At 41.5% G+C, this 24002-nt stretch overlaps 1 protein-coding gene across 1 annotated transcript in view; it reads right to left on the reverse strand.

Annotated features, from left to right (window-relative positions):
• Positions 1-9182: 9182 nt before the first annotated feature.
• Positions 9183-24002, reverse strand: part of PSTPIP1 (proline-serine-threonine phosphatase interacting protein 1) — a 51983-nt gene continuing 37163 nt past the window's right edge. The window contains exons 9-15 of the mRNA XM_051628469.1: positions 23769-23848; positions 20887-20985; positions 20158-20254; positions 16983-17067; positions 15395-15465; positions 13704-13813; positions 9183-12405 (exon numbers count right to left, since the gene is read on the reverse strand). Of these exons, the coding sequence (XP_051484429.1) occupies positions 12274-12405; positions 13704-13813; positions 15395-15465; positions 16983-17067; positions 20158-20254; positions 20887-20985; positions 23769-23848 (674 nt within the window). The 3' untranslated portion in view covers positions 9183-12273. The remainder of the gene's footprint in view (positions 12406-13703; positions 13814-15394; positions 15466-16982; positions 17068-20157; positions 20255-20886; positions 20986-23768; positions 23849-24002) is intronic.

A 24002-nucleotide genomic window follows, 5' to 3' on the forward strand; every position in this document is an offset into this window, starting at 1 on the left:
ATCTGTTTTGCTCAGAATTCCAGAACTGCAGACTGACATCACAGGATTCCAAAATTCAGTCTTCAGTCCTAGTATAACTGAAGAATTTCTTAATCTTGTGTCCTGTCAAAAAGGAGACAGTTTTATATTAAAGGCAGATGGCAAATATGGGGCTGATCTGGCTGTAGTTCAGGTATTTATGTCCTGTGAAAAGCTTTTAACCATGAAAGCAAAACTGGTTCTGCTTGTGAAGGGGATGCTGTTACTTTTACACATAGATTTAAAAATGCAGCTGTAGTTTGCACCCACTTGTGGAAGTGCTGTTCATGGAAGCTATTTTAATAGAAGTTGTGGTTTATTTGGCATTTAACTTTGCCTCTAGTACTACAGCACTATTATTTGGGTAAATATACAAAGAACTTACTCCATTGTAAACTTACTAAAACACTAGTATTAAAATGTGTTTTGATATGCTGAGCTGTGTGAAGAATATTTCTTGCTCTTAGCTGGAGACCCTTCATTTCTCCTAGAACTGAAGAATGTGCATTTCCACACGTTTTGTGTCCGAGATGATGAGTTTCCTGACTTGTCTCCTGGCTGAATTCCCACATAGGCTGGACCCAGGCTGCCTGCTGCTGTTAATAAAACTCTGTGAACTATTCATGTGCTAACAAAAATGTCAGAAAACAAGATTTCTATCCTGTGGGTGAGAGTGCTACTACAAACTGTTTCTCTTTTAGCGAGCTGGTGAAGCCGTATGCATTTCTGCTTCACTGATTGCCCAACAGTCTAAGCAACATTTGCCTCCTGGCTTTTTCTTCACCTGAGTCAGAAGGTTTGCATTGCAATGAGATTCTGGTTTTTAAGTTGAGTGGATTTTTGCTCTTGGGCAAGGAAACACATTAGTATTAAAGAACAGTGGAAAAGTCTGAACTGCATGACCATATCTATTAAGTAATATGCTGATAAGCAGGTTCTCTGCTTTTAAGTTACCTCTATTTGGATTCCTTCCTCTTAAGTTATACCATAATGAAACTTGGGCCCCTGAAAACATTCAAAGCAGTGTTTTCCAGACTATTGAACCCCATTTAGCATAGGGCTTTAATGTGCACTGCAGTATAAAGTTACCTCTACTAGCTAGTTCAAGAGAAGCTCAAGTATCAAAGGTAGCTGAGCCATAGCAGTGTGCAGTTTAATAGGGGCTACTGAAGTAGAAAAAGAAAATAAATTAGTGAGAAAAAGAAAATAAATCAGCCTGTGCTTAATTAATTCCAGGAGTACTACAGTACTTCCAGTACCAACTAGCTTGGTTTGCCCACTAGTGCTGTAGTTTGCAGTGTAGACTGTGCAAGCATTAATTTGACTTGCTCAGTATCTCTGGTCTGTTTTACGAGCCTTGCTCTTTCTCACTGCCCCTTTTCCTGTGTTGCCTGGGTAGTTTACAGTTTAAAATTTAAGTTTGAGTGCTAGTCTCATTAACACTTTAAATGTGAATTAGTTTTGTCTTTCAACTTCGGCATCACTGATCAACTGCCTTTTTCTTCAGGCAGAGAATCTACATGTACTAACTACTTTTTAAGATCAGCATTCTAGCAGAGGGAATATTAAGTATTTCTTTTGCTCTTTGGGGAAATCTTTCTTGTATTTGAAGAATATATTTTCTATGAATGTTGAAAGAAAAAATGATGTGCTTAAATTGCAGCAAGTGGAATAAGATTGATACATCAGGAAATCTTTTTTTTTTCTTATTGCAAGAATAAGCTTTGGATTGTTTTAAAAAGGAATGTTGATAGCACTGTAATTTAGCATTTCTAATATGCTTGTATCTGCCAGTGCTTTTTAGGGGAGAGTGGATGACTTAGTTTCATTCCAGCTGCTTTTTCCTGGACATTTTCACTACCTGTTTGGATACCAGACCTGCAGCTGATATAAGTCAATTCTGCTACATTTTAGCAAACAAAATGTCACACTTCTTAGTTTTTACATACAGCTGACTGCTCCTAAGAGGTTTCTTCTGTGTACTTAACTTTTTGGAATATACATATTTAGGATATTCTTTGTCCCTGCTTAATCTGATGTGACTTATCTTTTGTAATGCAGAGCCTACCAAAATTCAGCTGTACCAGTAAGATCTTACAGCAGAGGAAATATAGAACTAAGAAATAATTTTTGGTACCTTGGTGATAAGCTTGATAGAAGTTCTGTAGGACTGATTACACGGCAGTACATTGATTACACTTTCATGTTCTACTACTCTGTCAAATGCTGATAATGCTATCTGTGGAGTCTAGCCACTTCTTTTTAGCAGTTACTATTTTTACTGTTGCTTCAGCCAAAGAAGCTGTTAATACTAGCAACACCGGGTGATCTGGGGAGAAAGGTTTGTTTAAGTGGGTGGCTAGATCTGTTCTGTGTTGCTTGACAGCACTTGGATTTCCAGCTTAAACAGCTACCAGTATGTTTACTTGACCCTAGCTGCACAGCTGATGTGATGGAACACATGGATGCTGCTTGAAGCACACAAACTGCTTGCCTGCAGCAATAAGCCTGACCTGATCCTGAGCTTTTTAACACATGAGATTAGAATTGCCTTAATGGTGTTCTATAATTGAACTTAGTAGCTTCTTCCTGCTGTTTCTTCTCCCTTCTAAGTACATTGCAGTGCAAGTCTCGTGCTTTACTGCCTTTCAGCAACATAATGTGATGTTCATGAGAACTAAACGATTAAGACTGCAGTCTAGTAAGGCGTGATCAGGTGTGTGTTTGTCTTATTATGCTTGGGAGGGGGGGGAATGGTCTAGCAAGCTCAGTATAATCAAGTTAGTAAAAAAACAGTTGTCTTGGTAGCAAGAAGACAGCTCATGAGGTTTTTCAGTACTTGGAGTTTCAGATGAGATGTGAGTTAAGCACTTGTGACAGTAGTGGTAGTGATAGCCTCCACAATATGGAGTTAGCAGTTCTTGTAACTGACTTAATCTTTGGCCTGAAATAAATCCCACTGAAAACAGCAGAAGTGTCTAAGTGCAGTGGATCTTAGGTTTTCCTGTACACTGTATCCTGTAGCATAAGCACACACTTGAATGAATGCAGTGATTAGCAGACTGCCTCCTAAGCTGCTTAATTGTCATCTTGTATTTTTGCTCTTTGGTGCCATGTTCACTGATTGAGCAGCTGCCCTTGCTAAATATAAGAAGCCTATTTCCACTTCCACATCCTTTTTCAAAACTCATGCTAATCTTTTCCTTGCTGATCTCTGCACCTTCTCATAGGTGGTCTGTTTCCTCTGGAGCTGTATTGAGTAGGTGGAAGTACCTTTTATGTGCAGCATCTTCTAAAAGATGATGTATTCTTGGGATGTTGCTAAAAGGCAAGACTGACATTTACGCTGCATCGAAACTGGTGCTAACACTATGCTTCCCCTGTCTGCCAAACTGCTAAACTTGACCTGTGAAGTGGCAACAGTATTCATTTGTTGCTATAGGCCATGGATGGCTGTTGGGTGATAAAATGCTGGACCTCTTCTCTTGTTTCTCACCATCTTGTATATCATTGTTACATTTCTAGACCGCTTCAGAACTGATCTTTCACTTCTATTCTAGGGCTGTCTTTTTTTGGGTTTGCTATTTGTCCAGCTCTGTTTTAATGATACTCTTCAGTACTGGGACTGATTAGGAGAGAGAGAAAATCGGTGTCATATCAGCAGAATTATGTTGCTTCTGCTTTTTGGAAGTCTACTTTGATCTGATTTTGATGGGGCAGTGTCATAGTTTGCCTGTGCCCTTCACAGCAGTAGGTGTAAACTTTGCCCTTCTCTCCTACTTTTGGGTGAGAGTAATATCTGACAAAAAATACCAAGGTAGTCCTGCAACAAGTAACATTTTCTTCTGTATAGCATATCACAAAGATTAGTGCTCAAAATAAGGCCGAATCACAGGCTACTTGTTACTAGATGGTGGAGAAAGAAGTGGTGTGGGGAAGCACAGCTGTACAGCTGCTCTTTGGCCATATGTTACACCCCAGGTAGGTTTAATGGCCTGACAGCTGGTGGGGTAGCAGAGGTAAACAAGATGTAGAGCTTGCCTGCCTGGTTCTTCCTTGCTTTGGCAGTTGCCTTCTTGATAGTTTTGTTTTCATGATGTGTTTAATCTGGGCATATACCTTTGACTTAGTCCTTGCTGTGATCACAGCAATCTCTGCTGGATCTGTGCCTGGCAGCTCTCAATTCTGTCCATGTCTAGACTCCAGGATAACTGTTTAGCTTTATTTTGTGTGATGTATTTACACTGCAGATGAACATCAAGTACAGTTTACCCATAACTTGAAAGCATGGCCAGGTTTTGTAGACCAAACCTGCCCATGAACTGTAGAAATAAAAGATGATCAGAGCTCACGTCTGGTGACCTGAGACTCACTCAATGATCCTGCTGTAGTAATCAAAGCAGCAGTCCTGCAAAGTTCCAACTTTTTAGTGCTGTGCAACGGACAACACTTTGTTTTTGCTCATCCCTGCTTCGCTTGACCTTGAATGATCGTGCTTCACATCAAAGCCAGAGGGAAGCCTGCTAACAAGGACTACTGCTGGTAACTGGTGAGGCACAGCAGTGTGCAGCCATGGAGCTATTCCTGCTGATGCTCCAGAGAATGGACAGCTTTGCTTTCATCTTGGATGCAAGATACTTTTGTCAACTGGGCTTCTGCCCCATTTCAAAAACTAACAAGCTTTTCCCATAATAACTGCTGTGTCAGACCTTTGCTATCATCAGACTGTAGAACTGAAATTCATTTTCTTCATACAAATAAAATGTTTAAGCAAACCACTGACATCTGCAGGGCTTGGGAGCATCTAGGATGCCTTGCATTCAAAAGCAGTCTGGTTTATAGACTAAAGTAGGAATTGGTCTAGAAGACTGCTTTTGTACAGAGTTCTAAGGTTTTTCTCCCTCCTGGACAAACAAAGCAGTAAAATATGAAATTAAGAGAAGGGTAAGTTATTTTTGGAAAAGACTGAATTGTGTAGTCCTGCACCAAGCCTCTACCTAACCCTTACAGGCAATAGCCAGACTTTTATTGCCAAAACTTTTATTGCCCAGTCCATACTGTAGAAGAACTAGGCACTCCCAGTATTTTAGGGATTGGTGAAGCATGGTTGTTGTTAATAGTCCAGCACTCTACAATGTGCTCTTGCACTTCAATGCAATATCTATTTTAAAAGCTTAAAGACACCATTTTAGCCTGGCAGTGTTAGCATACACAGGTGGGAATAAAGGTGTCAGCATTGAGAAATGATGCATTGAGGATACAGGAGACAGACTGAGCAAACTTAAATTAAATTTATGGCCTGTGCTGGTAAGCGGTCTGGCTAAAAAAGCTGGCACAGGACACTTGGCAGAGCAGGGAGGATACATTTCTCAAGATCCCTTCTGTCCCTAGAATTAGAGCTTCTCTTGGGTTTTGAATCTTCCTGTGACTGCTGAATTGAGCAGTGACTGTAGTAAAACCTTTAGCAAAACAAAGTCACTGTTGCTCATGTCTGCCTTCCTCACAAGGGGTTCAGACAGAAGAAGGGCTGTGCAACCCTTCTCCAAAGACAAAGCACTTCTCATGTCTGTCAGTGCATTGAAAGCTTTCACATTTACACTTCTGTTAACTTTCTTATCCCAGGAAGGTTAAAGTTCACTAGTTTCCCAAGAAGTTCTTCCATGGACTGTTTTCAGCTTAAGATTTCAGAACAATTCTTCCTTGGATGCAGCTATTGAGCATTTGAGCCCTTGCAAAGTAGAAGGGAAGGTACTAAACTCCCTATGCTCCCAGCATTGAGTGCAAGTGTTCCCTCATGTCTGCAGCCCCCTTCCCAAGAGCCATTCAGTTATATTGCAAAACAGCACTCTGCACACAAAAGTTTGTCCTTTTGTACAAGCTTGTTCATGGCAAATACTGATCTGACCACCACCCCAGCACTCGTTAAGACTGAGCCTGGGATTGAGCAATGACAAAACTACTTAATGTGCCAGAAGGTTTTTCAGCTCATGACACCAGTGGCTTACAAACTGCCCATGATGAATGGGGAAACTGAGGTATGACATCTCCAGTCATACCTTTGCTTCGCAGTCATTCACTTTTTTATTGAAGGATTTAGCCTAGTCTCCTTGAACAATCCAAGTGTGTAATCCCACACAGGAAATTCATTCAAGTTTAGGCTAGAATTTCTTCAGCTGTACCTTCTGTCTGTTTATCCTTGGGCAGAAGCTGCAGCAAATGCCAGGATATCAAGTCAGAGAATTTAAGTCAAAACACGACTGATGCAGTTACAGTTCATTCAGTATTGCACCAATTAACGTGCTGGTTGCTTCTCAGTATGCTTGCCCTTGATTTGGTGGGTCAGTTGAATTATGGTATGGCAGCAGAGCTGGGACTCTGTGTGCTGGGTTACATTTTCAAGTCTGTACAACACTGGCTCTTTTAGATCTGATAAGTAAAATTCTGATTTCAAAGAATCTCTTACGATCTGTGTTCCCTCTTTGCCCTGCCTCGGTTGTCTTTATACCCTCTTAAAAGCATACATGGAAAGCCCTGGTTTTCAACTGATAGCTAGGTTCAAAACCCATTTCTGTTTGCCTGGTGATTTTGGAGGATTTTGTCTTTCCTCTTGGAAATTTCAGGGCTGCTGAGTCTGACTTCTCATTTTCTGTTACATTTTTATATCTGAAAGCAAGATTTAGTCTGTGCTGTTGGTCAGAATATGACAGCACTGTAAATCTGCCTTTTGGGCCCTTGTGTCAGCCAGAAATGCTGCAGCCACAAGGCACACAGCAGTGACAGGCTGTAAATGTGCTCTTAATGTTGCAGCAGGTGCTGTGTGCCAGATCAGGTGTCAGCTGTTCTTCACCAGCTGGGAGAAGGACAGGATGAGCACTACCACGTGGACTAGCTAATTTGATGGAAATACGATTATCTGGCCATTCTATAAACAGATCAAATTTGCACTGTGTGTGAGCTGCAGTGCACAAAACTAGAGGTAACTGAGGCTCTGAGCTTCCCTCACTGAAAGTGTGAGCTGGCCACTGAAATTAGAAAATTGCTAACAAATAGTAGATAATGGCTAATGGTTTGACCAAAAGTTCTTTTCCCCCTCTGATTTCTCTTAGTAGATGGGACATTGTTATTTTGTTAATAACCTAGTGACAGGCAGGACACTAATTCCTATTCCTCCTCCAAAATCTAATTACACACTAATTCTCCCCCACAAAAAAAAAAGAAAAAACCAGTCCATCAGACCCGTGGCAGCCATTTACTTTCCAGGAGCCAAATATGACCCATCATCACAACTTTATCTCCTTTCTCTTTCTGGGGAGCTATTCTTGCCTTTAGGCTCAGCTGCAGTGAGCATGCCCAACACATCCCAGCTGTACCATAAATACACCTGTGATGGGGCCTGTCATTCTTTTAGGAGGCTGGTGAATGGTAGTCATCCTTATGCTGGTGTTAGTTTTATTTCTTAACAGTCAACTGCTTTATTTTAAGGGCTTGGCTACTTGGTTTGGTACATAACCTCATGGCAGTGAGGCAACACAGATCTCAGGGTGAAGGCCAAGCTAAGGGCATCTTCCTGCTCTGCTTCCTCACTACCGATGAGTGTAGTTTCTGTTTGAGGACACATGAAGTATTGGTAGCTCAGTGGCCAGTAACTGCCTTGCTTTCAAGGCCCCAGCCCTGCAAGCTGGAGAACAACAAAGCAAGGGGAAAAGGTGGTATTGAGCAGCAGTGGTTGCTTTTCAGGCCTCTGCAGTTGGCCCTGTGCTGTGCAAATTTGTTGCCAGTCCACAGTGAAGGTTAACAGTGACCTTTCTGTGCAGCAGACTGGGTTTGTAGAGTACTGATGTAAAGTCCCCTGGATTCTCTGAGGCTGCACAGTTACGCCAGCCAGCAGTGATACAGCCAGGAGGTTACATGGTACCACAGAAGAAAGTGTATTAGTTATCTGCCAGTGTTTAGGTTAGATGTTTTCTTATTGCCCAACTAGGTTTCTGTTAGATACCACCTGATGCCTGACTTGTAATGAATCTCCTCTTGGCACCTGTGTGCTTCCACTTAAGCTGCATTTAGTAATCAGTGAGGTCTGACCTGCAGTCAAGGGCCTTTGGCTAGAAAATTACCTCTGGAGAGGAGACTCAGACCTCAAGTTCACCTCTTGAAGAAGCAAGACAAGAAGTAATCTAAGGTAAGAGTTGCTACTGTTTGTGTCTTACATATATGATCTGTGTCAGCACTTTGGCTGAAGTGTGCCAGGATTATTTGTCACGCAGAGTTCAAGCTAGGGTCCTCAAGGAGGTGGCAAACAGTTGAACCTTGAACGGTTGCTGTGCTCCTGCTGTTGCTGGCTGCTCAGCTATAAAGCTGAATTTTCTCATTGGAGCTGAATAGTTGTACAAAGTGCTAGAAGTTAGCTGTCTGTAGCAGTGGACCTGGGAGCTTGACAGGACAATTCCTTTCTGGTTAAGCACTGACTGTGTTGGCTGTCCTAGAGCTGGCTCTCCTGGATCCTCTGTTTCTAGTCTAACACTAGTTTGCTTGACGAAGTTTTTCTGCTGACTCATGAGCTCTTAATGCCAACTGAAATCTGTTCTGTGCAGAGACAGGCCTCACGCTGCTCTTGTAGACATTTCCTGCTCACATATGGTTGTTGGTTAAATGTTACTTTTTAACAGGTTTTTCTGTTCTTCTCTTTTAATACAACATGGTAAAAGAGAATAATATGCATATCTGAGTCTGGTTTAAGGATATTTCTTGGGCTGATCTGCCCACTTCCAACTTTTGAATTATTGTTGTGGTTAAAGGAATAATAGAACAGTTCACCACTACACCTTTTCATATCAATTGCCTGGCTATGTTCCTCAAATCTAAAATCCATCTAGAAAACCAGCAGGTATCAACCTCAGTTCCTTTCTATTGTGTTGTGGTTTGTGAGGGAAATTACTCCCAATCTTTTTTGCTGCTCAATATTTAATGGATAGGTGTTGCCTGTTTCTTAGTGCCTAGTCAAAATTTCTGGAGTTTCAGTTACAGGTCTGAAATTGTTTAATGTGCAATGCTTGTCTGTTGTGCAAACTGAAGTCCTGCAGTGCCAAGTCAAAAACAGCTCAGTAACTTTCTTGTAACTTCTCTTTAATTCATTTTTCTGTATATACATATTAACCACAGGCTTTATGTAGGCATTAGGTTCCCCCCTTGCAGAGGAGCTGGCGAAAGCATGTTCCAGAGCCTAACGGTGTCAGTAAGGAAGCAGTCTGCTTGTTTTGAGTGGGGTATGAAATACAACTTAACTTGACCAACACTTAACTGTGTTTGCTGCTGTTTTTTTGTCCTTGTATGTTGTTTGGCATCTCCTTACCAAAAAAATGGTACTCAAAAGTGGAGGCTTATCAGAAGTGTTTGACCGGAAAGAATTTCAACCAAAAACGTTAATTTCGGTATGCCTCCCACTAGAAAGGGCCCATTTCACTATCACAGCTTCCCTGAAAGTTAAATTATTACTTGAATGTGGCAGTTTTGACCTTTCTGTTTTTCCTACTGACCAGGGGGTGGATGACACCTAAAATGTGGGTGTATTCAGAGGGTGTGGGTATTTCTTTATATCTGTCTTGTATTTCTGACAAGTGCTGCCACACTGATAGGGCAAACTGCCTAGATATGGCTTGGTAGCTACTTATCAGTCAGATTCTTCAATATAAAGCAAAGGAAACAGGACAAAACATTGCTGCTGCTTTTTCATTTCCTGAACAGTCTGTCTGAAGTTAGCATATGGGACCCAAATGCTATGATACTGAGTAGATTTTGAAATATCTCTAGCCTCTTGCACTTAACAACAGTGTCTACTTGACAGAAGAGACAGGTAGAAAGGACCAGTTTCCTGAGTTTAACAGCAAAAATATTAAATTATTTGATACGGTAGAAACAGCAATCACCATTGCACTGTCAGTGATGTAGACTGTGTGGTACATGTAAGCAAAGATGATCTGCAGCAGGATTTCAGGGTAACCAGGACTGGTTACTGCAGTGTCCTGTATGAGGCTGGCTGGGCCCTCAGGGAAGGGAGGAGTCAGCAAAATCCTGGTGTCACACAAATTAGCAGAGAGGCATCTCAATGTTGTGGGTTTTTTCTCTTTAATTAAGATAATCTGTAAAATATCTACCTAAAACTATGTAAGTACTTTTTATTACAGTTCTCTTTGTGGAAGACTGAGTGTTCAAGAAGCAAATATATTAAATCTCTCATACTTTAGATGCTCTCTTATGCTGTACATAACAAGCAATGTTGTAGCTGTCTCTGACAGCTACCCTTTACAGTGTGGTGGCCTAGCAGAAAGCCATTGGGGACCATCTTTCCATCACAGTTCAATTCAGACCTGGTCATAGAAACCTGACATTAACATCTTCAGCCTGAATGAGCACTACTGTTCATATAACCTAGTGCCTTTAATGCCATTCAAGTTCCTGCAGTGCCTCTGAGTCTGTGCTAATGTGAGATACTAAAATCCCTTCAGCACTGATGCAGATATGCTGCATAGTAACATGGGGAAGTGTGGGAGGGGCAAGTACGCCTGTGGAAAGGACTGCAGGGAACTCAAGAAAAAGGGCCTGCAGCAACTTTTATTCCATTCTTGAAGCAAGAAATTGGAATAAGGTGCTGCTATTGCCTCTGACCTTAATTCTGTTTCATTTAAGGAACTTGCATTGACCATTATGGCTTTTTCTTCTGTCTAGATTTTTCTTTATCTTGCCTGCTGTGTCTTACCTAACAGTTCCTTCCTGCTCTGAGTCTTCTGAGTAGCAATTTTATGAATTTTCATTTACTTGCTTCAGTTTTAAGACCTGAAACTGTGGAAAACAAGGTCACTCTGCTCCCAGAAATAGCTCTCTCTGCTTCAGATTAAATCACCATTTTTAATTTTTTTAACTGTCTCAAAATCCTGAAAAGGGAAGAGTGACAGAATCTATTGATCCCTGTAAGTACAGTGGCAGTTGGAAACATTCTTAAACACTCAACTAGAAAGGTTGATAGACCTGAGGTCTGTGAAGTACAGTGAACCTGCATAGTGTGACTTCTCTGAAGAGGATTTGTTGAAGAACAAGCACATCAAAAGTGCCCAGAAAGGAGCAAGGACATGTCTATGCCAGCAATCCCAGAGGTGCAGAGGCTATAGATAGCAGTTAGAGACAGAAGAGCCTGTGGGCAGAAGAGGAGTGGATCAGACAGGTGGACAGAGTAGAAAGGAGCATGCACTGATGACAAAGGTATGCAGATTGCATGAGGACATAATGGGCACTGCTCCCTGGTAATCAGAGGAGAGGGATCTGGGCAGTGCTACATTGCTGGAGGCTTGGCTTACTTATTCTTTCTGTTGTTCTTTTAAATATGAAAAAATCCCAGGGATGTGTCAGGGAAACCATCCAGCCAAGGCAAAAGTGAGCCTTCAGCTCATCATCTGTCCTTATTTTCCTGCCTCAGAATCTAGTGCAAAGCAGAGCCATGGATAGCATGGATTTCATTGTATTAGGAGATGGCTGTGATAGGGAGTTCTTTGTATTTTCTTACTAGTGATGTGTTTTGGTCTTTCGGTTGCTTCTCTCTAGCTGGTCCATTGTTTTTCATGTCTTAATCAGTGACTCTGATGAAGAACAGTGGAGGGTTCCCCATGTGCTGCAAGGGGAACTTGAAAGGAGGCTGTTAAAAGGAACTGGAGAGCTTTTTCCTTGCTTTGTACAGCTAAGACCCTGTGACATCAAAGCTGTATATTTTCACCCCACGGTCAAAAATGCGTGCATAGCCTATGCTGTCAGGGGAGGGGACCCATGGGAGAGAACATAGCTGCTGTGACCACAAGGGTGGCTTACAGGCTGGCTGGAGGTGGTCCTCCATCCTGGAGAAACAGCATTTGCTTCTATGATGTTTTTCCTTTAGTGTAGTAAAGTTCTGGGCAGGATTTTCCTCCCAGATCCGCCAGGCTTTGCAACAGTGATGGCAGCACAATATGCTGAGGGTAAGAACTGTGGTAAGAAACAGAAGGTTTTGTTTCTTTGAGGTGATGATGGTTTTGCAGACAGTGTAGACCAGAAGATGCTGGGATGGGGCAGGAGGAAGGAAGAGGAAAGCATGGTCAGTTGGTTATTTCCTGACTGGTAATTGTAGAAGACAGTATTATGGGTTGCCCTTGGTCAGCTGAAGCAGACCTTGCATGCTGGGTTTTTTTCAGTAATAGAATATTTTTAAAGTTCAAGGATTGTGGCTTCATTTCATCAAAGCTTTTCAAGATAAGACCCTGGCACAAAGCCTCGCTGCCCATTCCTTTCTGCTGTCCACCAGCCATCCTCATTTTCTTCAATGACAGCTACAATGTCTCCTTCACTGATGTCCAATTCATCCATGTTCTGAAAGGAGACAGGGAAAAGAAATGTGGTTAGCTTGAGAGCACAGGAGAGCCCAAGCATGTATTTGGTGGTTTTATTTTTTTATCCTGCCTTTCATCAGCAACCTGCCAGGGCCCTTCAGGTTGGGAATGAGCCTGAAATACCAGCAGTGAGGGATAAAGCACTTACTGAGCTGGCTGTTTCCTTAAGAATCTCAAATTTGCCCAGCCTCACAGTGTGTCCTGAGCAACTTGCCTATTTTATTACTGGAGAAAGCCATAAAGGATTAAATACAACTGTCCTAAATCTGCTAACCATGACTCTTCTGTACTCTGCAGGTTTTGCTAAGAAAAACAAAACAGCTTAATTCTCAAGAGAGTTAAAACCAGTGCCTCTACTAATCCAGGCCTTAAGTGGCTCTGCCCTTTTTTTTCATATGGAACAGTTGGTGACCAGTGGAGGTGCAGCAACTCTTCCTGAGATGGGTAACACTTATTTCTGAAGCAAATGAAGGAGTTGCAAGAAAGCTATCACTGAGCTGTCAGGCAGCCATCAGTTACTTCAGTGGTCCTGTCCTGTTTTCCATAGGAAGCCACTTTGCTACCTGCAGTGTAGAAGAGAAGCTTCCAGATATGTTTAACACATCAGGTGAATTTACATTTAATGTACCTGAGTAGGAAAGAATGGACTCGAAAAGTGAGAGGCCTCAATATACAATACTCTAAAAGTAGAAACAGGCTCTTTTCTCAGCAGGGAACATCTTTGTGTGTCATGTTTTTAAGGCAACTCCTGGAGTAAGGATCTGACAAAGTTCCAACAGTCTCCACAGGGGAACTGCCATTAACAGTGAGGTACTTTCAGCTCTGCTTGGATGAAATTTCAGGCAAATAATAAAAGAGGGTTTAAAACAAAGCAAAACAAAGAACATATGAAGGTGTTAGAATACTGCTGTACTTAAGAGAAAGCTCTGCTTTCTCGTGCTTTCTCCTAATTTATCTGGCTGATTTTGTCACATGGCAGTATTTCTTCAATGTTGGCTATTGATGGCAGGTCCTTTGGTGCGAGAGTCTTTGCAGTGTTAACCTCCTGGATACTGCTCCTGCTCATCTAAAGCTAATAAATGGAACCTTTTAGCTGACATGTAATTAAATTGTTAAAGTCCCCTTAGGGGAGCCTTGACCAATAATTATCTTGAGTGACCCTGGCTGTAAATTGAAGATAACATCTCCTTCACAGAATTAACACTTAGAAGACATTTGGTTGGACATCAGCTATTTTAAATATAACACTGAAACATTTCTTTTGAACCCTTTGGTTACCTGGGCTGTGTAGTCATAAAGTACTCTGTAGTCCTGTGATGATGTGATTCCAGCTTGTTCATTTACAAAAATGGATGCGTAGACTCCGTCAGCTTTCACTGCTGGGGGCGCTGGGGAACAAAAAACACACATGGAAACAAAGAGTTCAGTTGCTTATAAATGTGTGGGATCATATGCAAGAGTTCACAAGCACAAGGGTTTCTGTCCTCTCTCTGTCTGGAGATGTGCATGTATAGAAAAGCTGCTGTGAACTGTAGGTGAAGTCTTGCACAAAAACTGTGTCCCATTGACAAGATGACAATACACCCATTGAACTTGGTGGGAGGTCAGAAACTAGCTGTAACCTCATCCAAGTTGGGAAAAATGTTTGCCACGCTAAAGCACAATCTAAATGGTCCAAAAGGGAAATACTGTGATTAAACTGCTTTTAAATGCTCACTACTGGTGATATAAAATCCTAGCAGATCAGTGACTCACATAGGGCTTTTTTTTTCCCTTGAGAAAATGGGAAATATTGTACCAATGGGTCACTAGACATTTTCCAGTAATTTACATAGTTTCCAGATAGTTATTTGTCACTGACAGAACTTTTTTTGGAAGATGGTGTTTTAATCTAGCTTGTCAGAATTAGGAAAACCTCTTATTCTTTCCCAGCTCCCAGCATCTGCCTGGGAGCTTCCCCTGCCACTGAGGTGAGCAGAGGGTCTACATACATACTCCTGAGTGACATTATAGGGCTCTGACAGGGCACAGAATGGAGGTGGTGCCTGTACCTTCCCCCTGTCAGTCCTTGGTTTAAGTGTCCTGCTCTAAGGAGCACTGTTGAGTCCTTGACTTTTCAGATTTTGACAGTCAAGCACGGGAGCAGCTGAAAAAGCTGAATGCAGAGTGTTTGCCATTCCTGAGGGGCCTGTCCAGGGATCACTCTCCCCTCCTGTCCCCAGCCTAAGGAAACTGAGAAGGTGTTGACTACCCTCAACTGCTCAGCACTGTCTTGCTCTACATGTGCTCGAGTTGGTGCCTGGCAGATCCTGCTGGTGTTTGATAGCACTGGAGAATCTCCCCTGGCTGAGCACCAAGTGCCACAAGTAAGATAGCCTGGGCTTTGTTTCTGGGTGCCAATCAGGCAGGCCAGACAAAGGAAATTGATTTGGTTACATTTTAAAGCTGTTCTAAAACAGCTTTTAATTGTTTTAAAGCAAGAATCACAGTTAAAATGTTTTTGCTTTGAATGAAGCCAGTAAAAATATCATGAGCTGTTACTTTTTGCATAATCAAAATACTGTGCTTTCAATGTTGTCTGATAAATGACTAGTTGCAAGGGTTACAATAAGACAGTGTAACTTAAATAAGGGGTGAACCTGGTTTATTCAAAACTTTAGGTATTCTCTTGGCCTTTTTATAGGTGGTGTACTGTAGGAGAAAACTTAGATAAGTCAGACTGGGTGGTTCTGAATGTACAGTTCCCCCTTGCCTAGACAGAGATTGTGAAGATTATATGGATTATTTGATACTCTAAACTGGGGAATTTGTTTAATACACATCCAAACTAAATCAGTTCCAGACTACTCTTACTCTTGTCTGCCAACTTGAAAATCTGCTACACTGTTTCTGCTCCGTGTCAGAGCTTGATTTAGCAATGTGATCTAAACCAAACACATCTGGTAAACTTATTTCCTGCAGAGGCATACCGAGAGGAGGGCCTGAAGGAGTGGCACTTTCCGTGTTGTTTTTGCTGCTTCCATGCAGTAGTTCAGAGAACCTGCAGAACCAAGAGAAGCCAGAGACAAAATGAGTGAAGAGCACTAGGGATGAGCATTCCTTCTCAGCTGTCTGACTCAACCTTCCCTCCATCTGCTGCAGCACTGGGGAGACGTCAGCTCTTCCTGTGACTGTTTTCATTTATGCTGGAGATATATTTATCTTCAGTTAATTTTTTTTTTTTTTAGTGCAGCAGAATACTGCATTCTACCATCAGCTACCACTAAATTGTGTATAAAATGCATCAGGTAGCATTTTGTTCTTGATCCAAAGGCTTATGGTGCAAAACTCCAATTATTTCACAATATTAATATGATGAAAATTATCAGTTGTTTTATCTCTTTGTATTTAAGGAAAACTCTTACACAATTCAAAATCCAAAGTTGTAAAATTAGCCTTCCTAAAAAATGTGAGTTTAAATGAATGGGTTTTGGTGGTGTTTTTATTTCCTGTATCACAGTTGAGTACTTTAGACTAAGTAAAGTGAGAACATGGGGTAGAATTTTCAAGAACAGATAGAAATAGCATTGCATGCTTAAGGCATGTTTAAAGGGTCTGATATGTCAGCTGGTGAATGCTCAGTGTTTTGAGAAAATGGGCATCCAAACTCAACAGTTTCTGAAAAAGCTCAAACTGAGTCTCTCTAGGCTGCTTTCCCACACAGACCACAGTTGTATTCTAAATGGCAGCACAATTGTCTTCTGTAACACTATATGGGATGCAGCATTAGAATTCATTATTATAGAAGATCTAGTTTCTGACTGAAAAACAAAATATTGTGTATAAACCTTATCAGCTCACTAACAAGCCTGAACCACACTTGAAATGGGAGATCATAGCCCACTCCTTGTCTTTGCCATGTAACAAGGCTTGTCAAAATGTAAAGCTATTCTGCTTTTAAATACAATACCATTCCCACTGTGAAACAGCCATTTTAATATAAAATATTTAAACCAATAGATCAACCACGCTCTTCTGCTGATATAACTGCATCCAAGTTACTGCATTTACCAGCATAAAAGGATCAGAAAAATTGCCTCCCTGTCATCACAGTTATTCTGCTAAGTGTTTTTTGCTTTGGTCTGAATACAGAGAGCAGCTCTTTGTTCTGCTCAGCCGGGCAGTGCAGGAAGCCAGGAGGCATTGCTGAAAAGGATAGCTCTCCCCCGCCTTTGCTCCCAGCAGGGTTCACCTTTGCCCTCCCTTGAACAAAGTGGTTTTGTTGCTATGTGCCATGACTCCCTAGGAGAGAGGAAATAAGTGGATACTAGCCATTGCTGGCCAACTAATTGTTTTATGAACTCGTCCCTTGTCTCTCTTCCCACTAGGCCATGGCAAAATTACTCTGACTCTGTTTTTAATAGGTTTACTTCTTCTGTCAGGTTATATTTATTGGTATGTAGCTGCCTCTTGCTGCAATGAAGGAAGAAATAACTTCCCAGATCCTGTTTCCTGTCATCATACATTGCTGTTCAGATGGAGAAAAACCTATTCTGGGAACTGAAGTTTGGCACTTACCTCTTCATCATCCCACAAGACTGGGTTGGGCTGGAGTTGCTTCTGTGTGGTTCTCTGCTGTAGTAGTTCTCATATCCTATTGCATCTGCAGCAGGGCAATAAAATTGAGATGTTCAGGCAAAGCTACTTTATCCCCACTGAAGTGTAACTGACAGTTTTAACCATCAGGGGTTGCTGGAGCAAAGTGCAGTACAGTACTTGTCTGCACCTGCCTGTAAGGTGGCTGGAGTATCTCAGGGGAACTCGGGACTCGACAGAAGCCATTCAAGTGACTGTAAGCAGAAATGTCTGGCAGAGAGGCATGCTTGACCTGACACCAGCACAGTCAAGGTCCTCAAGAACCATTCTAATAGCTGTGGCTAACCCTAATTAACAAGGTAGTTTCCTCCATGACTCCTCTGTTGCCTTAAAGCTCAGGATTTAATGGAGCAGAGCATGGTCACTGTGAGCCTGGGACCATGCTCATGAGTGACCATTCTCATGATACAATTGGCTGCAGAGTGTTTGGTTTCTTTATTGAGTCAGGATTTTTTATTGGAGCTGGGGACATTTCTGAACATTATTCCCAGCAGCAGCAATAAGTAATTTCCTGGCCTCTGCTTGTGCTTGAGTGCCTCACCTTTCCTATCTCCCCTCTCCAGCTCCTAAGAGCTGATTTGCTTGTTACACAGAGATATTTGGTTTTTGTTCTCTCAAATACGGTTATGTTACAGTTCCTTGACTCTCCCCTCTGGTGTCATTAAAGGTAAAATTGAGACCATTTCCAAGTATAGCTTTATAGATGAAATAGTTACAGATGGATTTATTTGTTTTTCATCTCATAGCTCCCAACATAGTTGCTTAGAGCTGGCAGCCATACACCCTTTCTGCCTTCTCTGTGTTAAAGCCAAACAAACATGAGTGAAGTTTGTGATATCGTATTATCTCAGTTCTGATACCAGTAAATGAAGGCAGACGTTGGACTTGGGCTAAAGGTTGTGTTGACATCCTTGTTTTGGGTCAACCAAGATCATAAGCAGAGCAGAGTTCAACTAATGAGTGTGAAGAATCCTGACAAGTTAGACTCACAGTAATTAGGGATTTTTCTGACCAATTTAAGGGTCTCCTATTGCCTTTCTCAATTGTTACCTTGGTATAGTTCCTAGTCTATAATTCATTGTAAGATTAGGTAGAAGATGGGAGTGAGCAATAGCATCAGGAAACCAAAAGGTTTGGTCAGGGTGAAGGTTTTCTGCTACACAATGTAAAACCACACCTTGGTTTTCTCCTGCATTTGGCAAATAATGAAACAGATCAACAGCTCACCATGTGCTGCTGTGCAAACTCATTAGCCAGAGCTGTGGAGAAACTGTGATGTTACTTCTAGAATATGTCACCTTCTAGAAGGTGGCAAAAAAAAAAAAAAAGAAAATCAACAGAGAAGCAAGGCAGTTGTTTCTTTGCCTTTCATAGAGCTCTCAAGGGTTTTTCCCAGATATTTCTTATTAGAAATGAGTCCTGACATAGCCAAGAGCTGTTTGCAGAAAATTGCCTAAGCAACTGGAGAATGAGAAATCTCATACAGAAAAACAAACCTAGCTGAAAATTACAAATTTCTTAGTATACAGAAGTTGCTTTGTGCTGTTGCCAAACACACTTCTCCCTTCTGCCAGTAAAAATGTAGTTTTTCCTTGGTACATGTTCCTGTATCAGTGAATTAAAATCCTCAATGTGAAGAAGAATAAACTATAGCAGCAAAATGGCATCCAATGCATTTATATCAATGTGTTAAAAAAAGGAAATAAATAAAATCCCTCAAATCCCAATTCTGAGTTGTCACAGGTGTAATGACAGGAAAGCTGAGTGAAAAACAGGCCCCAGATGGCTCAGTGCTGGGTTAGTTGCAGCATCCAGCTCGGCTGAAGAGGTTCCTAGGGTGTAATTCTGACAGATCTGAGCTCTGCCATGAAATCCAAGGGGTGTAACCTGTTTCTGCACGAGACAGCTATGCCTGGTGACAGAACATTCATATTGCTGATATTTGTACCTATATAACTCCTAGCATGGAAGGCTTTTATCAGTATAAGACTTTGTTATGCTAGTATAGCTTTTTCCCCACTCTGAATGGAAGTAAGCTCTGCTGATGCTGAGGGCATCCTAAAGGGAGTCTCTTTGACATAGCAATCTGGTGTTAGAGCAGATAGTGAAACAGTGTCTGTACACAGATTAAAAAGAAAAGACGAGATCTTTTTAGCTGAGATACGTATGATCAGCTGATGAAGTGATGAAATAGGGGTTTTACTCTTCTTTTACACAGGCTTTGCATCGGTGTTTGCCACAACTGTAAGTGCAAGCATTGGCTCAGGCTATAAATACCTTGTATTGCTGGTTGAAGTGAGGGGGTGTGGTCTGTGTTTGGCCGTGTGAAACATAAGATAGCCTCCTTTCTGGTGATGTGTTTGGAGAGCTCCTACCCTGCAGCAGCATGTTTTCATTTTACAACTGCTCTTAGCTCTTGCTGTCTCAGCCGCCATTTCAGCCCAGATTTTGATCATTAAGGTCAATGAAAAGGCTGATTTGGCTTCAGCAGACAAAGTCTGTGAACCTTACATTGCTTCTGCATGCTCGGGCAAAGCCAATTTCATTCAAAACTTCTCCCAACTAGGGTCTTACCCATATACAAACAACTTCCTGAGAGGAAAAAAGATGTTATTCTCCTTTGGGCATGTGGAACAAACCAGAATACAAAGTCTGTTCCTCTCTGCTCTGCCAGTGAAGAGTCAGCATCTCTGTCAAGGGGACACTAAGGAGCAGTTACATGAGGAGTTGGCTCTGACTTGTCACCACCAGAGGGAGGTTGCCATCTCTGCAGGGCAGTTTGCCACCTCCTGAGGAGTGCCAGTTCAGCTGTACTGTGAAATGAGCCTGGTTACAAAGCCAAAGAAACATTTTATTTTCTTTTTTTATTTATTTTTTGGAGGGTTATTTTTAGCCTGGGTCATTCAGCTTTCCCACTTACAGAGCCAGACAAGGAGCAATGGCAGCAGAGGGAGGGGAAGTGAGCTGGGGTGTGTGGAAATGAAGAACAGGAGCAGAAACTCCTCCCGTTGGCTTCACCTCCAAGGGACATGGACTGCACAACTGCAGCCTCAGCTTAATGGTTGACTCATCTGACAAAACCAAGAGGAATAATTACCTGGGGGTTGTGTTCCTGTCATTTTAGTCTTAATGAAGTAGTCTATGTCTGACTCTACAACGCAGTTCTCCAAGCTTACCCGAACCTCTTCATACAGCTGCAAAACAGAATCCAATAATTTAGTTTTTAACATTTCACATTGAATTAACAATTGGTGTTCTTCTAATACTTTTTCCCTTAAGAGACACTTTCCATTTGGTCCATGTCTGACCTGGATGGGTCTTTGGTCTGTCCCTGTACAAACATTCATGTAAACAAAGTTGTTAATGTGTGTTCTGGATATCCTTTTAAGAGAGGAGGACAAAAGCAGTCCAGGTCTTTTCAATGCAGTAATTAATAGCAGGAAACATCCATCCAAAGTCAAAACTAGTGTATTTTTCATGTCTTCCCATTTTGAGACCATGACTGGTTGCCTTTCTGAAAGTTCTACCTGAGCCCAAAAATACTTGGTCAAGCAATCTAGTAGTTAGGGGCATTCCCAGCAAACTGAGGGGACGAGATAGGTAAGAGTCACCAGGTGTGACACAGACTGTCTACATCCAGGCATATACCTGGTTTACATTTAGAGGGAACAAGCTAGCTTGAAAATACTCCCTCCTCACTGAACAGGCACAAGAGCTGGTTTGCTGGAGATGTTTAGCAGAGAAGGGCAAGTTAGTGCTGTACCATTGGAGCTCTCTTGCTCCTCTTTCTCCTCAGCACATGAAGCTACTTGGCAGGTGCCCCTACCTCGTCATCCTTCACGCACTGCATGGAGAGCTGGTTGCAGTGAACCCACAGCGAGTTGCGGAGGATGGTGATGCGGTCGCACTCCTGGAGCTGGAAGACCTAAAGCCACAGGGGAGATATGAGGTAGCCTCATGGTAGTTACTTACTTGCATTGTGGGCAGCAACAAGGCTGGGGCTTCTCTGGGCCACGTTGATAAGTCTACAAAGCATTCTGAAGGACCCTTTGTAAAGGTCATCTTTTCAGCTGCTGGAGAAACTACATCTACTTGTTCAAGCTCAAGAATCTGTTTCAACTGATTGCACTAAATGAAAGTCATGTTTTATAGACAAAAAGGAAAGGAATTAGTGTCTGGATTTGACTGCTGCCTCTACTGCCAAGGATGTTGGGGTCCTGTCTGCCCATCACACTGAAATTTTGATGTTTAACATATCATTAGAGCACTGGCATTAAAAGGCTTGTATTTATGTTAGAGGTAGTGCCAAAAACGTCCACCTCTGCCTTCTGAAATAATTTCCCAACCTTTTCTTTTCTGAAAATACTTGAGGCTCTCTGGAGTCACCTCTGTTCATTTCTCAGGTTACTTTAATGGTAAAAAGAAAGTATTTTTCTTTCTCCAGAGTTTACTCCCTTCATCTGTTTGATTTTCTCATGTTGTTGCACAGCTTGGAAAGAATGAAAGGGGAAAAGAGAGAAGTGTGAACTGAGTTGGGGGAAGAAGCAGGTAAACTTTCTTTAAAAACTTTTTAAAAACCCCAAAACAACCGGCCTGATCACTAAGTTGTTCTAAGTAGAACATCAATTTTTGCTTTTCTATGAGGTGTGAAAAGCTCAGATGCTTCCAGCCATCTGTTTCCGTCTCCATTTGCTAGTAATTATGTCCAGAACACCACAAATGTATACAATATTCAGCAGAACATTCAGTTGGGTGTGTTGCCTGCCATCTAATATCTTACCAGCTAAAAAAAAAAAATAAAATCAAACTATCCCCAGAAAAGTCTGTCAAGGGAGGCAGCTGGCACAGGGACCAGCTTTTGAGAGAAAAATCTTTTAAAGAGAACTTGAAGGGTGAAGAATGAGTATTTCAATATCCATTCTGAACAAAAGGCTTATGACTGCATCCTACCCCCTCAGGGGCTGCTGAAATAGTGCAAGAGCCAACTGGGAATTTTCCACAGAATTGGTGCCCTGTTGGGAAATGCAGCTCATCGAAGAGTTGACAGCAGTGACTCTGGCCATGTCAAGCCCATCCCTCATGCCCTGTTGGCTTGTGTGACAGACTGCTGGTGAACCTGGGCATCCTGTGCCAAGGAATATGGCACAACTCCCCTGACAAAGGTCGTCCTGGTGCTGCCACTTGCTAGCCAAGATTTTTAGGCTCTGTCTGTCCAGTGCTCAGCTAGAGACCTAAGCAACCTCAGCCTTCAGATTCCCTGCTATGCAGCCAGAAGTTTGGGATCTTAAGCTGCTATTGTAGTAGTTATTAGTTTTAAATGCCTCAAAAAAAAAATAACCACTTGTTCTATGTATAAGCACTTCTAAAAGAAGGTATTAAAGATGTCCTTCCTTTAGGAATGACTGTTTGAGCTAAGCAGCAGGCAGGCCACAGCCTCTGTGTGCTACTCAGAATTTACTCCAGGTGGGAGAAGGGAAGTGATTTAGGTTGTGGAATGCTTCACTTGTTTGATAGCTTTTTAAGAGGGGGGGAAATGTACATCTTGGGAAAATCAATGCTTAGCACCATTTTTGTGGGAAGTTTCCTGTGCCAGCCCTGGGACTTTCCAGTCTTCCCAGGTAGGGACTATTTAAGAAGAAGCAGAGAACTGGAAAGCTGTGCTCCTGGCATTTTATTTTATGTGGAAATAAAGCCTGCAACAAGTAAACATAGCAAAATCATACTTTAGCAGATGGGCAAATGTATTTGAAGGATTAATATGACCAAATGTGTCGCTGATTTGGTTGCCAACCAGTGTCTTTAAATTGTTGTGCAAAACTCACTAGGCAGGTGCAAATCTCCTTGTTTATCCTTAGCATAATGGAAACAGAGACCTCCCCACCACCACCTTTCAGTTGAAAGATTACTTCATAGCAGAGGACAAATATTCTTGCAGGTGAATATAAAGTGCTATGCAAAATAAATATTCTGAGTGGCTTGCATATCTTTGCTCTCAGAAGGCTACAGTACATTTTTAGCTTAGCAAGAAAATCTTACTTTTAATCTCTGTTGAATTTGTGGTTTGATTTTTAAAAAAAAAAATAAATAGAAGAAGCAAATGTAAAAACCTCTCCTGTGTTGGAAGAACAAACTACTCTTGAAGCCTCTTGCAAAACATGATGTAAAGTGAATAGTTTGTTTGATCATTTTTAATGGATTGAGTTAAATCGTGTTTGAATTTTGGAATTCATTTTTTTAAATGAAAAATTATTTTTCACATCTACATTTCTGTTAATTTTCTACTGAACTTACATTTTGTCAAAAGCAGTTATTTGAGAAACAACCTTATCTTGGCTGTGATAGAAGATTATCCCTAAAGCTAGTGTATTCTTTGTTAAGTTGTGAGTGAAAACTGGCAACAAATTCTTCCAAGTAGATTGCACCAGTTCATATATTGCTCCACTTCTCACACCTCTGAACTTATTCCCCTCCTTTATATTTATGTACATGTGCTGAACAAGCAAGAAGAGTGTAAGCAAGTGAGACAGACAGCAGCTATGTCTATATCAACTCTAGTTTTTGTAGTATTTTTGCAAAAACATCTACTGAGACTCCACGTAAAGCAAACAGCAAAAGCCTTGCAATGATATCTCAGGTCTTAGACAGATACCTACAAGTAAGATAAAATAAAGAGTGCACAAATATATTGCTACAAAAGTCAATGTTTACCTCACAGGTTTTGATATGTTCCTGTTCCCACTCTGTCCTGACCTTATCCAGCTGCTCAATGTTCTGTTTGTACACGTTCTCTGTATACACAGACACATATAATAGAAATCCAACAGTTAGGTGAAAAAAAAATTATACAGGCTTTCTCTTTTTCCTCCTGTTAGGACTTTGCTTTGGTTCTTACACTTTAGGCCTGTTGTTGGCTAGAGTATCACAAGAATATGACAGCTTGAA

Source organism: Apus apus, chromosome 10 (assembly GCF_020740795.1).
Source record: "Apus apus isolate bApuApu2 chromosome 10, bApuApu2.pri.cur, whole genome shotgun sequence".
NCBI classification, from domain to species: domain Eukaryota; kingdom Metazoa; phylum Chordata; class Aves; order Apodiformes; family Apodidae; genus Apus; species Apus apus.